Source organism: Silurus aristotelis (genome assembly GCF_946808225.1).
Source record: "Silurus aristotelis genome assembly, chromosome: 7".
Classification (NCBI taxonomy): Eukaryota; Metazoa; Chordata; class Actinopteri; order Siluriformes; family Siluridae; genus Silurus; species Silurus aristotelis.
The window spans coordinates 1,574,249-1,587,628 of NC_139580.1; the positions used below are offsets into that span (position 1 = coordinate 1,574,249).

General features: G+C 41.6%; 1 protein-coding gene and 1 long non-coding RNA gene across 2 annotated transcripts in view; one reads left to right on the forward strand and one right to left on the reverse strand.

Moving 5' to 3' along the window:
• The window catches only part of LOC310728875 (major histocompatibility complex class I-related gene protein-like), a 12,367-nt gene extending 21 nt beyond the window's left edge, over positions 1 to 12,346 (reverse strand). Inside the window, exons 1-8 of the mRNA XM_083546730.1 lie at positions 11,758 to 12,346; positions 10,246 to 10,518; positions 9,871 to 10,161; positions 9,489 to 9,773; positions 9,259 to 9,387; positions 1,524 to 1,607; positions 779 to 820; positions 1 to 504 (exon numbers count right to left, since the gene is read on the reverse strand). The exon at positions 1 to 504 is cut by the window's left edge and continues 21 nt beyond it. Coding sequence (XP_083402856.1) covers positions 1,525 to 1,607; positions 9,259 to 9,387; positions 9,489 to 9,773; positions 9,871 to 10,161; positions 10,246 to 10,518; positions 11,758 to 11,839 — 1,143 coding nt within the window. The 5' untranslated portion in view covers positions 11,840 to 12,346 and the 3' untranslated portion in view covers positions 1 to 504; positions 779 to 820; position 1,524. The remainder of the gene's footprint in view (positions 505 to 778; positions 821 to 1,523; positions 1,608 to 9,258; positions 9,388 to 9,488; positions 9,774 to 9,870; positions 10,162 to 10,245; positions 10,519 to 11,757) is intronic.
• On the forward strand, positions 4,327 to 9,252 carry LOC310728898. The gene is made up of 3 exons (XR_014534374.1): positions 4,327 to 4,361; positions 4,845 to 5,380; positions 8,515 to 9,252. It is a non-coding gene; the product is annotated as an uncharacterized lncRNA (long non-coding RNA).
• Positions 12,347 to 13,380: the final 1,034 nt, after the last annotated feature.

A 13,380-nucleotide genomic window follows, 5' to 3' on the forward strand; every position in this document is an offset into this window, starting at 1 on the left:
ATTTACTTTCCAGTCTGTTCATTGATAAAAATAAAGCATTTTTACTTTACAGCATTAAAAAAAAAATCTGCCTAAAACCTGTAAAGCTGCAAGTAACAAAAAACCCACACTTATAAACCCAATTACAGATAATTCTAAACCTTCTTCAGTCCACCCAATGTTCTCCTCCACATATTCTCATACTTTACACTTTTTACAATTCAGCTAGTAAAAAAAAAAAAGTTACATAAAAACAGAACGATAGCTAAAATGTGAGCAATGCTCAAGCTAAGTGCTGAGTCGGTTACTGTTATGAGTTGAGAGAAGGTTCTACAGTGAGAATGTGGATTTTCAGCTCATGATGGACCATGCCACACTTCTACTGATGGTTTGTCTTCTGACCGCTATGAGACGAGCGAAAACATGAAAGTGCTTTGAATCGATATTTACAGATCTTCAAAACCTCACAAACACATGCTGTATCTGCTGGCTGAAGAACTTCATGGTCTTCAGGTCTTTATGTTGCTGTAAAATAGAAGAAGAGAAACATGATCCACATGTCCTGATATAAGCCAGAAAAGCTGGTATGTATAAAATGAATGATTATGGAATTAGTGATGAAATAATTTCTCTGATTAAATAATGAATAGAATAATAATGAATCATTGATATGTTGAAGTTTTCTTCGAATGAAGATGTTTATTGTAGGTTTATGGAAGAAATCTTAGTGTCAGCACTTTATTACATTCAAAGTTAAAGCGGTAACTTTAAGTTGGACATTAAAGCATGGGGTTGTTACCTCAGTGGATGCCGTTTGCAACCCCATTCTTGTGTCCATCATCTAAAAATTCACACAGGAGACCACATGAGCAATGAAATAGACCATAGTTTCCATGTTGGAGTTTTAAAAATTGTAAACGTTTGGAAACCCCAAATACAATCGACATATTCCTGTGCCTGCTCCACAACCCTCAGCGCTTTACTCACACTGGCTAGTGAGATTGGGATGGACATTTAGCTGTCCAGGAAGTAAAAACTTCAGTGGTGCTGGTTTGAGAAATTAAATACAAACTAATACACCTTATTTTACACCTAATACAAACATTTTAAACTACTAGAAAGTACAAACACTAACGTCTTCAAGGAACTGTCCATTCAAATTTTACTAGCCAATAAGTGTAAAGCTCTATTAAGCTCACAAGATGTTTGTGCTGGAGATCACTGGCTTGTGAGGGCAAGTTTGCAGAGCGCTGCTACACCGCTGACTAAGATGGTCAACATGCAATTTCAGTAAAAAAGTGGTCAGGTATGTTCAGCAATTCATGTCTGGTGAAAAAACACTTAATCTAAACTTGATTCACAAGTAAAAGTAGCAAAAACACTACAACATAAAATCGCACTAAAAAATACCTATGGAGAGACGCCTATTGTCTAAATCCTATCAGAATATGAGACATCTTGATATCAGTCATTAGAAGTGTCAGTTCTCGTGTCTACTTCCTACATATCTGCTTCTACCTTTATAAACTTTAAACTCAATATACTTCAACACTTACTTATAGGAGCTGGGATATATGAAATCTTTCCATTAGCAACTTCCAGGTTACTCCTCTCACCATTACTGCAAGCTGAAGAGATTAAAAAGCAAGAGTTATGGCAAAGATATATCTCAAAAGAGATATGATAAGAGTGATTAATTCCACGTGAGATTGTCCAGTTTAATAGCAGCTGAAGTATATAAAAAGGAAATATTGTGTCTAGTTACCATAAAAATTTACCTCTACATTATATAAAGGAATAAATTGTAGCTATACCGTGGACTGTATACTTTAATTCTCGATTCTGATTAGCTGAAATGAAGCTTTGAACACACAGGTATATATTATGGTCAGTTTAGTTAGAAAACTTCTTCTTTTGGCCAGTTCCAGTTCCACATCTACCCAGTTGTGAAGCGCCACAAACTTCCTATTGTCTCTGCCAGTGGGTGGAACTACTGGTCATCACAGAAACCAAAGGTATTGCCACTGTAGCAGAGTTTGTGAACCTGCTAATGAAAGTGTTTGGGAAGGATGAGTTTAAGCCCAAGATAAAAAGAGCCATAGAGGGCTTGTCCATCAGACTGGAATGATATTTTTTCATTAATGAGTAGAAGAGATCTGGATACAATGAGAAAATAACATCTCCAGCAAAGTTTCAGTCTGAGCTCCCTCTAGAGGCTGACCTGGCAGTCTGTGACAAAGAGCTCAAAGACCAATGAGACAGCCTCCTAAGCCACACTCCTGCAAGATGGTAGATGGTAGATGGCCTCCCACAACCTGTTCATGTTTTTAAGAGGCCTGAGACAAAGGGCTGTGCTTTCTGAGACTCCCTTTCTGTCCCCCAAACCTTATTTGCAACAGAGTCCTAAAAAGCTGCCTCCAATGCCATTATCCTACCCCTTATATCAGTGCTCCTGTCACAGCCCTGCCACCTGACCCTGCCCTGCTGGTCACAGCTCCACAAAATATACAATGCTTGTCTCTGGACCTAAGATTTCATTTGGACATTTTTTTTCCCAACAGGGAGTGGATCAGTTGTAGGTCCTACAGAAACAGTAAGTTTGATTATAGGGGGTGTACTGTTTTTGATGAAAGATGACTGAGACCACGTTTCCCCACTTTGTAGCATCAAGTCTTCAGTCCATATACATCTGGTACCTGAGAAGACCAGTTGCTGAAGTTTTGGGAGAGGATTGTTGTCCCATATGTGTCTGATACAGGATTCTATCTGCGCAACACTTATGGGTGAAGCATTGTCTTGCTCAAATATACAAGGCCTTCCCTGAAAATGACATTGTCTGGATGGAAACATTATTTGCTCTAAAACCCGTATAAAGTTTCCAGCATTGATGAAGCCGTTCCAAATGTACCAGCTGCCCCTTCCACAGGCACTAATGCACCACCATACCATCAGAGATGTGGCTTTTTTTTAACTGAGTGCTGATAACAAGCCAAATTGTCCCTCTCCTCTTTAGTCTGGAGGACATGGTGCTCATGGTTACCAAAATAGGAATTGCAACTTTGATTCATCTGACCACAGACAACCACAGAAAGGGTTTATGAGATTTCTAAATCAGAATCAACTTTATTACCAAGAATGTTTACACACAAGGAATTTGATTTGGCAACAGGTAGCTCCAGCGCGGTAGAAAGTACAGACATAGTGCATAATATGTTCGAGAAAGTGCAAATCATTGTATTCTGTTTTTTATACATTTCACATAGTGTCCCAACTTTTTTGGAATCGGGGTTGTACATCCCCATTCATTGAAACCATGGCTTGTTATAGACTGCAACTCAGCAATTCTTTTAGTTATCAAATACACAGTGCAAGAGTCAGTATGCAAAGTAAACAAGCCTTTATTTTTCATTCACTTCACTGGTGTCCTTCTGGAGCTTTTTATTTGTGTCACCGGACACTGAAACTGCACAGACTAATGATCAGCTACTGGTGTGCTTCTTAACGTTTGTTTCTCCCAGCTTTTCAGTCCACTTGCAAACCAGTGGTCATCCACGAGAAGGCACTTTTCCATGTAGGGGTAGATGCACTTGCTGCCACATACCCCACCACACGTCTCAGGCTAGGGAAATGTCCAGCCTATGCTGACTTCCCCCTGCAATTGTGAGAGGTAAAAGATGGGGGTCGTGTTCCTGGATACTGAGAAGCAATCACTGCTGCACTCCATGATGAGCTGGTCCAGCTCACATCCACAGAGAAGACTCCCTGGCATTATACAGCTTTTCCATCCCGGGATTTTGGCACTATTTTTGGCACCTTTCTGGCTCGGGGTGGAAGAAAGAAGAGACAGGTGATGGTTCACCAAGCATAGCTTCCTTTATTTTGCATTTACTCTCACCGCGTTGCTTTCTTTCCCTTTAATCCTGATAGGGCATACACACTCAAAGTCCAGAACGTCTTCTCTCTCCGAACGTTAGCCGGTTCCCCATACATTTTTCCACATACACACTGTCAGCTCTACCTGGTCTCTAGAGGTTCTAGTCTCTTTTAAGTGGTGTCACTGGACACTGAAACAGAGCACATTGACTCAAGAACAACTCTGGGCTTCACTTCACATCCTGATCTGGTAACATAACTGTCTCTTTCTGCATTGAGCAATCCAGTGGCATTGTGTGCAGTGATAGGCTGTGCTTTATCGTGCAAAAGTAATGACAATTTCTTTGGAAAATGGCTTGATGACTACCGCAGGCTTCCAGCTCACGGACTCCTGAATTTACACTGAAAAATCTTGCCAGGTACATGTAGGATGTTGAAACTGTACTTCATCATTCTTTGCAGTCTCTGTAGCACTGCAGATAATGGCTTTCTGATGTTCCCTTCCAAAAGTTTTATGATCGAATAGTCATGCTCTTTCTCGACGTTAACTGGGGACCCAGTGGAATGCCAGTGGAATGCCTATTCTGACACTGGCCCTATTTCACCGAACAGGAAGCAGGTTGAGGCCACAGTGGTTGCTGCACTCCACGATGAGCTGGTACAGCTCCCTCCATGGCACAGACTCCTTGGTGTTATACCTCTCTTTTATCCCAGGTTTCAGCACCATTTTAGCACGTTGCCAGCTCAGGGTTAACTTCATGTCTGATCTGATAACATATGTTTATCTGTCTGCTTCGAGTGATCCATTGTGTGTCGAGTGCTTGAAGATATTCTGGACTCAGCAGTGATAGGATGTGCTTTATCCTGTAAAAGGTGATGACGATTCCTATGGAAAGCTTCTGCACTGCACATATGGTAGGACCTGAAAGTGTCAGTGGGCTTGATGACTATGACAGGCAGATAAAATGGCTTTCTAATGATCGCTACCAAAGTTTTATGATCGGATGGTCCATCTCTCTTTAGTCCTCAGGGGATCGCCCCATGGACATCTTTTTTCTCTATTGGCGTTAACTGGGGACACACACACACTCGTGGTTCTGCACGCCTTCTCTTTAGAAGAGTCCCATACACTTTTCCACATGCACGGCTCTACCTTGTGGTCTCCCTCCCCCAAGTGAGGGAAGAGTCAACAAAGAAGGAGTGGGAGATTGAGAGAAAGAGGGGGAGGAGTTGCCTGTCTCTGGGTACACCGCCAACTGGACTTCAATGGAGCTGCTGGTGGAGTGCTCATCCTGATGCTGGCCCTATCTCGTCAAACAGAATGCAGGTGGAAGCCACAATGGTTGCTTCACTTCATGATAAGCTGGTGCAGCTCCCTCGACAGCGCCCTCAGTGATGTTACACCTCTCTTCCATCCTGGGTTTTGGCACTATTTTAACACCTTTCTTGCAAAAATTGGATGCAGGCTTAAAAATTATCGTAGTAAGTTTTAGGCAAACTTAGCTTTGTCCTCAGTGACATTTCATGTGTTATAGAGTATTATAAATAACCCAGCCATTAGGGGGGCACAAGCCAGTGTACTCTTAGTGCCGGTCCCAAGCCCGGGTAAATGGGGAGGGTTGCGTTAGGAAGGGCATCCAGCGTAAAACATGTGCCAAATCAAATATGCGGATCACAAATGAGAATTTCATACCGGATCGGTCGAGGCCCGGGTTAACAACGACCGCCACAGGTATCGTTAGCCGACAGGGTACCGGTGGAAAATGGGCTACTGTTGGCCGAAGGAGGAGAAGGAGAGGAGGAAGACGTCTACAGAGACGGCAGGAAAAGGAGCAGTGTAGGAGAGTAGAGGTTCGGGTTGGTACTTTAAATGTTAGTACTATGACGGGTAAAGGGAGAGAGATAGCTGATATGATGGAGAGGAGAAAGGTAGATGTGTTGTGTGTTCAGGAGACCAAGTGGAAAGGGAGTAAGGCCAGGAACATTGGAGGTGGGTTTAAACTGTTTTATTATGGTGTGGATGGGAAGAGAAATGGTGTAGGGGTGATTCTGAAGGAAGCGTACAGTAAGAGTGTAGTGGAGGTGAATAGAGTTTCTGATAGGGTGATGATCGTGAAGGTGGAAGTTGAAGGGATGATGATAAATGTCATCAGTGCCTATGCTCCACAAGTTGGCTGTGAGATGGAGGAGAAAGAAAGATTCTGGAGTGAATTAGATGAAGTGGTAGATGGTGTACCTAGGAAAGAACGATTGGTGATTGGGGCAGACTTTAATGGGCATGTAGGTGAAGGGAACAGAGGTGATGAGGAGGTGATGGGTAGGTATGGTTTTAAGGAGAGGAATGTGGAAGGGCAGATGGTGGTAGATTTTGCTAAAAGGATGGAAATGGCAGTGGTGAACACGTATTTTAAGAAGAAGGAGTATCATAGGGTGACGTATAAGAGTGGAGGAAGGTGCACACAGGTGGATTATCTTCTGTGTAGGAGATGCAACCTGAAGGAGATTGGAGACTGTAAGGTGTTGGCGGGGGACAGTGTAGCTAGACAGCATTGGAGGCGAAGAAGAAGAGGAGGAAAGTAAGGTTTGAAAGAAGAATAAGATGGTGGAAACTGAAGGAGGAAGAGTGTAGTGTGAGGTTCAGGGAAGAGGTCAGACAGGGGCTTGGTGGTGGTGAAGAGGTGCTGGATGATTGGGCAACTACTGCAGGAGTGATGAGGGAGGCAGCTAGAAAAGTACTTGGTGTAACATCTGGAAATAGAAAGCAAGACAAGGAGACGTGGTGGTGGAATGAGGAAGTGCAGGAGAGCATAAGGAGAAAGAGGTTGGCAAAACAGAAGTGGGATCGACAGAGTGATGAGAAGAGTAGGCAGGAGTACAAGGAGATGCGGCAGCAGGTTAAAAGGGATGTGGCGAAAGCCAAGGAAAAGGCATATGAGGAACTGTATAAGAGGTTGGACACTAAGGAAGGAGAAAAGGATTTATACCGATTGGCCAAGCAGAGGGACCGAGCTGGGAAGGATGTACTGCAAGTTAGAGCAATAAAGGATGGAGAGGGAAATGTGTTGACTAGTGAGGAGAGTGTGTTGAGAAGATGGAGGGAGTATTTTGAGCAGCTGATGAATGAGGAAAATCAGAGAGAGAGAAGGTTGGAGGATGTGGAGTTGGTGAAGCAGGATGTAGATAGGATTAGTAAGGAGGAAGTGAGAGCAGCGATTAAGAGGATGAAGAGTGGAAAGTCGGTTGGACCAGATGACATACCGGTAGAAGCGTGGAGATGTTTAGGAGAGATGCAGTGGAGTTTTTAACCAGATTGTTTAACAGGATTCTGGAAGGTAAGAAGATGCCTGAGGAATGGAGAAGGAGTGTGCTGGTACCGATCTTTAAGCATAAGGGAGATGTGCAGACCTGCAGTAACTACAGGGGAATTAAGTTGATCAGTCACACCATGAAGTTATGGGAAAGAGTAGTGGAAGCCAGGCTGAGAGAAGAGGTGACCATCTGTGAGCAGCAGTATGGTTTCATGCCGAGGAAGAGCACCACAGATGCCTTATTTGCTTTGAGGATGTTGATGGAGAAGTATAGAGAAGGACAGAAGGAGCTGCATTGTGTATTTGTGGATTTAGAGAAAGCGTACGACAGGGTGGAGAGAGGAGTTGTGGTATTGTATGAGGAAGTCTGGTGTGTCAGAGAAGTATGTGAGGGTGGTGCAGGACATGTATGAGGATAGTGTGACGGCAGTAAAGTGTGCAGTAGGTACGACAGACTGGTTCAGGGTGAAGGTTGGACTGCATCAAGGATCGGCCCTGAGCCCTTTCCTGTTTGCAGTGGTGATGGACAGGTTGACGGACGAGGTCAGACAGGAGTATCCCTGGACTATGATGTTTGCAGATGATATTGTGATTTGTGGTGAGAGTAGAGAGCAGGTTGAGAAGAGCCTGGAGAGGTGGAGATATGCGCTGGAGAGAAGGGGAATGAAAGTCAGTAGGAGTAAGACAGAGTACATGTGTGTGAATGAGAGGGAGGGCAGTGGAGTGATGCGGTTGCAGGGAGAAGAGGTGGAGAAGGTGGAGGACTTCAGGTACCTGGGGTCAACAGTGCAAAGTAATGGAGAGTGTGTTAGGGAAGTAAAGAAAAGAGTGCAGGCAGGGTGGAGTGGGTGGAGAAGAGTGACAGGAGTGATTTGTGATAGAAGAGTATCTGCAAGAATGAAAGGGAAAGTTTATAGGACTGTGGTGAGACCTGCGATGTTGTATGGATTAGAGACAGTGGCATTGAGTAAAAAACAGGAGGTGGAGCTGGAGGTAGCAGAGCTGAAGATGTTGAGGTTTTCGTTGGGAGTGACGAGGATGGACAAGATTAGAAATGAGTTTATTAGAGGGACAGCACATGTAGGATGTTTTGGTGACGTGAGGGAGGCGAGATTGAGATGGTTTGGACATGTGCAGAGGAGGGACATGAATTATATTGGTAGAAAAATGCTGAAGATGGAGCCACCAGGTAGGAGGAAAAGAGGAAGGCCAAGGAGGAGGTTCATGGATGTGGTGAGGGAAGACATGCAGGTAGTTGGTGTAAAAGAGGCAGATATAGAGGACAGGGTGGTATGGAGACGGATGATCCGCTGTGGCGACCCCTAATGGGAGCAGCCGAAAGAAGAAGAAGAAGAAGATAGAGTATTATAAATCTCTATTTAAACAGCCTGAATATTACAGTGTTTGGAATATCTCCCCATGAGCTTTGGCATGCAGTACTATAGGGCACTTCCAGGTTTTTGTGTTTATGTAGTCATCAGTGTTTTTGCTTAAAATCATGTCCTGTTTCCACCCCTGTCTTACCACCTTCAACAGCTCAGTGCTTAAGGCGTTGGACTTGAACGGTCATAAGTTGCCCAGCTGCCACCACTGGGCCCGTTAGCAAGTCCTTTAAACTCAATTGCTCAGTTGTAAGCTGCTCTGGATAAGGGTGTCTGCTAAATGCCATAAATGTCAATGTTGTTTTGTTTTTCTCGGTTTGCCCAATTCACATGGATTTGGTCAGTTCTGCACTGCAAATATCAATAACAGCTTCACATTTAGCGCATTTTGGCAGACGCCCCTATCCAGAGTGACTTTCAATTACTTCATTATTACAACTTAGAAAATGAAGGTTAGAGGCCTTGCCTAAGGACCCAGCAGTTGCAGCTTGATGGAGCTGTAATTGGAACTCATGACCTTCCACACAAAAATCCAAAATCTTAACCATTTCTTTTACTTGCCAATGCTTATATGTGTTATAAGGTGATAAGCCACAATTAAGTGTGAGGTGTCACACCTTTTTATTGCTCATGGCATCTTGTGCACCGACATCCTCACCCAGCCCTACATTATCAATTAATTAAATAATTATCTGTGATTGTTTTGGTCTACTCACCCAAATATCCGTTTTTCCACAAGAAAAAGAGGACGACTGCAGCTACAACCAGCACAAACAAAACTCCAACCATTGCGCCGACAATTCCACTTGAACGTGTCTCACAGGCTGGGCAGTTTTCTAAAACATCTTGTAAAAATAAGAAGAATAAAGAACATAACTGAATAAACCTATTACATTCTAAAATAACATTTTCTATGAACACGGTTCAGTAATGATTTTCCACGTACTCCCATCGATTCTTATGACTGTCTGAAGCATGTTGTGAGTGACTTGACATTTGTACTGGGTTCGATCTTCAGGATTGATGTCCACACTCTTCCTCAGCTGGTAGGTGCCGTCACCATTGGGTGTGACCCCTGAAGATGTTAGCAGATGTTCAGGTAGAGAAGTTCTGTACTTAATCACTTGCATCTGTACATCTGGAGGGTAAAAACCGGTGGCCATGCAGGTAAGGGTCAGCTTGCTGGAGTCTTTTACTGATTTCTTCACAAACATGTACACTTTTGGTTTAGCTGAAAAAACAAAGAAATAATTTAGAATCTTTTTTTTTGTTTTTTTATGTAAACCATGAACTGAAGTGATTCCAGCAAAAATCCTTTTAATACTTACAAAATCTTTGCAACTCTTCTTGTCCATATTCCATGAACTTGCTGAGCCAGTCCACACACTCTTTCTCCAGGTAGCCCTTGGTGTACTGGTTGAGGATGGGAACTTCATCCCATTTCCTTTTGGTCGGTTCAGCAGCCTGGACTAGAGCGATCCATCTGGAGTTTGTCTCATCGAAGGAGAGGAACTCAGAACCATCGTAGCTGTACTCATCAATTCCGTCCAGAAATTTTAACTTCCCGTTTGCATTTTTATCAATCTCGCACCCATGTCTCCACTGCAGAACATGAAGATCTGAAACAGAAACAGTGCAGTGTAGACAATGATTCTGTTTCACCAAACAAATATTTTTGCAGATCACTAGAATTATTCACTAACCAGTCTTGTTGTGTCTCATGCGCTCCATCAGGATCTCCAGGTTCACCTTAAACCACTGCTCTTTGCTCTTGCGGGACTGAGTTCCTTTTTCCCAGTAATCCTGTGGCATCTTCTCTTTCATCCAGAACTGTTTAGGAACCTTAACCTGAGTCTCGCTGCTGTAGTAGTCGAGTTCTCGGTCATCCAGCATTCCCAGTGCGGTGAACTCATAGATTCCAGGAAGATTGAGGGGTTGAGAAAGAGCCGTGTAGGTGTAAAACAGAGTGTGGTTAACTGGTGGAGAAAACCCAGAAGATTATTTTACTAACTTTCACTTTTGTTTAAAATGAAATCCAGTTCCAAAGTTCACACTCGCATAGTTTGTTTTGTTTAATTTTTCACATTGTACATGCAACTTTACCACAACACAAGCAGAACGATTGATCAGCCGGCGGAATAATTAGGCCCATTTTTAATCAAATAATGCCCCCCACAGTAAGGCCACATGACACTGCAGGTGTATTTGTATTTCCTGTAGAACATTTTTTTTTTTTTTTTTTTTTTTATTGTGTGTGTGTGGGAAAGTATGAGTGTGGTGTGTTGTTGTGCCTGATGGACCCACATGACAACACACCACACTCATACTTTCCCCCACGCACACACACACACACACACACACACACACACACACACACACACACACACACACACACACAATAAAAAAAAAATATATATATATATATTTATAGAAGGCCGCATGGTGTAGGAGGAAAAGATGGTGTATATGAACGCATATGAATGCATTAAAAGTTAAAAGTCACTTCTGACGTGTAAACATGATTATTTAAAGTGAAAGAAATACTGTGTGTGTGTTAACCATAATTTTCCACAGTGTAGAGGATGTTTACTCTAATGTTTTTATTTCAAAATGTCTTATTCTTAAAATTAGAATTATTCCCCCCTTTATGTATATATTATATTTAATATATATATATATATATATATATATATATATATATATATATATATATATATATATATAATAATCTTGGACATTCTGCACTATTTCTATTCAATGTGAGTGAAAAGTGTTAAAGGAGTGAAAAACTTCAGTCACAGGTGTTAAAGATAAATGTATAATGACATAATTATGGTAATTACATTCAATATAAATTACATTTAAAAATAAATTATAATCAACAAGCTAATTATTAATAATACAATACTGATCTATTTAAACAATATTAATAATAATATATTTAGGAAAAGGCAGAATAGAATGAGATGTAAATAGAAATGAAATAAACACATGATGGTGAAAGAGGAGGGAGATGGTTAATGGACCGTTAGATTTCAGACCGGAAGTCACAGAAACATCAACATTAAATCAAACACAGATCCAAAAATCCAACCAAATACCTGCGGGTTAAGTCCAGGCCTAGTTTTACTACCATATCATACCATTAGTGTGAACTTCCGGTCAGAAATCATGCGATTATAAACTACTTTCGGTTTGATAAAGGAAGAACTCACCTCCCAGAACAGGCGCGAGGACCAGTGTCATAAACACACACACTCCAACCTGCACCTTCATCATCATCTTCAGATCCATCATCAGCTTCTCCAGCTCCTTCTCTGCTCAATTCAATCGGATAAATTCCGAGAGAATCGAGTAACAGAAGAGTTTTATAATCGGAGATGAGGAGATGTTCGGTACAAACCGCGTGGATTATGGCGGCAAGAGGAACTTCTCCACCCTGAGACTGACTTTCAACTGTCAATGCGCATGCGCATGCGCGCTCTGCATTCAAACCGTCACTGCAGGTTTCAACTTTGGACAAGTGAACATCATCATCATCATCATCATCATCCACACCTTCTTCTTCTTCTTCTTCTTCTTCTTCTTCTTCTTCTTCTTCTTCTTATCTTGAGGTGTTAGTCCAGATAATCTGATCTTTAGATCTCCTCTGATCTTTAGATCTCCTCTGATCTTTAGATCTCCTCTGATTTTTAGATCTCCTCTGATCTTTAGATCTCCTCTGATCTTTAGATCTCCTCTGGTCTGATATGTGGCATTTTCGTATCAGCTGCTTGTCCAATAGGAAATAAAAACATGGTCGTCACAAGTTTCCGGGTAGATGTTGAGTTGAGCAGGTTTGAGCTGCAGGAACATGAGCACAGGGTGTGTAGACATCAGAGAGGGTTCACTTTAGAGGAACTGTACGAGTCTGATTATCACAAAACAGACATAAATAAATACACTTAAAAATAAAACTAACACTAACAAACAAATAAACACATTCATAAAAAATGAGCTCAAATTAACTCAAAAAGAATTTAAATAGAATTTTTTTTTACTTTTTTTAATTAAGATTTTTTAATAGCTTAAAACAGTTTAAAAAAGAGGAAAATAAAAAACAAGTATAAGTTTGGAATAATTCTTGTTTCAGGTAAAAACGCTGTTAGTATAAACCTAAAGAGTCACAAACACACCACCGGATTGATGATGTGAAAATTATATTTATTATGGAGAAAATGACTTTATGTAAATAACCATAAAAACATTTGTTGCCTTTTAGTTTATATTAATTGAGTTTATGACATATTTGTGTTACAGAAGCCATGTTTTCGGTTTAGTTTTAGAGATTGTGTCTACACCCCATTTCTTTAGTAAATAGTTTTCCCTTCACTTGCACCAGGAGACCCAAACATGTTCCAGCATGATGAAACCCCTGTGCCCAAAGCCAGCTCCATGAAGATCTGCATACATTGAGTTGCAGTGAAAGATCTCCTGCTTTAGAGCTCCAACCCCATTAAACACATTTGAGATGAATGTGAACGCTGACTGCACTCCAGACCTCCTCACCTTCTCATCCACATCACTACCTGACTTTACTAACACACATGTAGCTGAATAAATCTCCACAATCACTTATATTCACACCAGTGTACAGAAATAAACAAACACTGATTAACTCCACAATACATATCTTCTAAAGCTAAAGATCTTACCAAGCAGAATCATACTGATCCCATGACATCACTCAGCTAAAGAATTTCCTCAGTCATCACATGGAACATGATGAAGGCCATATTCAGCAAGTGGAGAAAATGGAGCACCAGATTGACATCAATAAGCACAACAGTGTTCCTCCA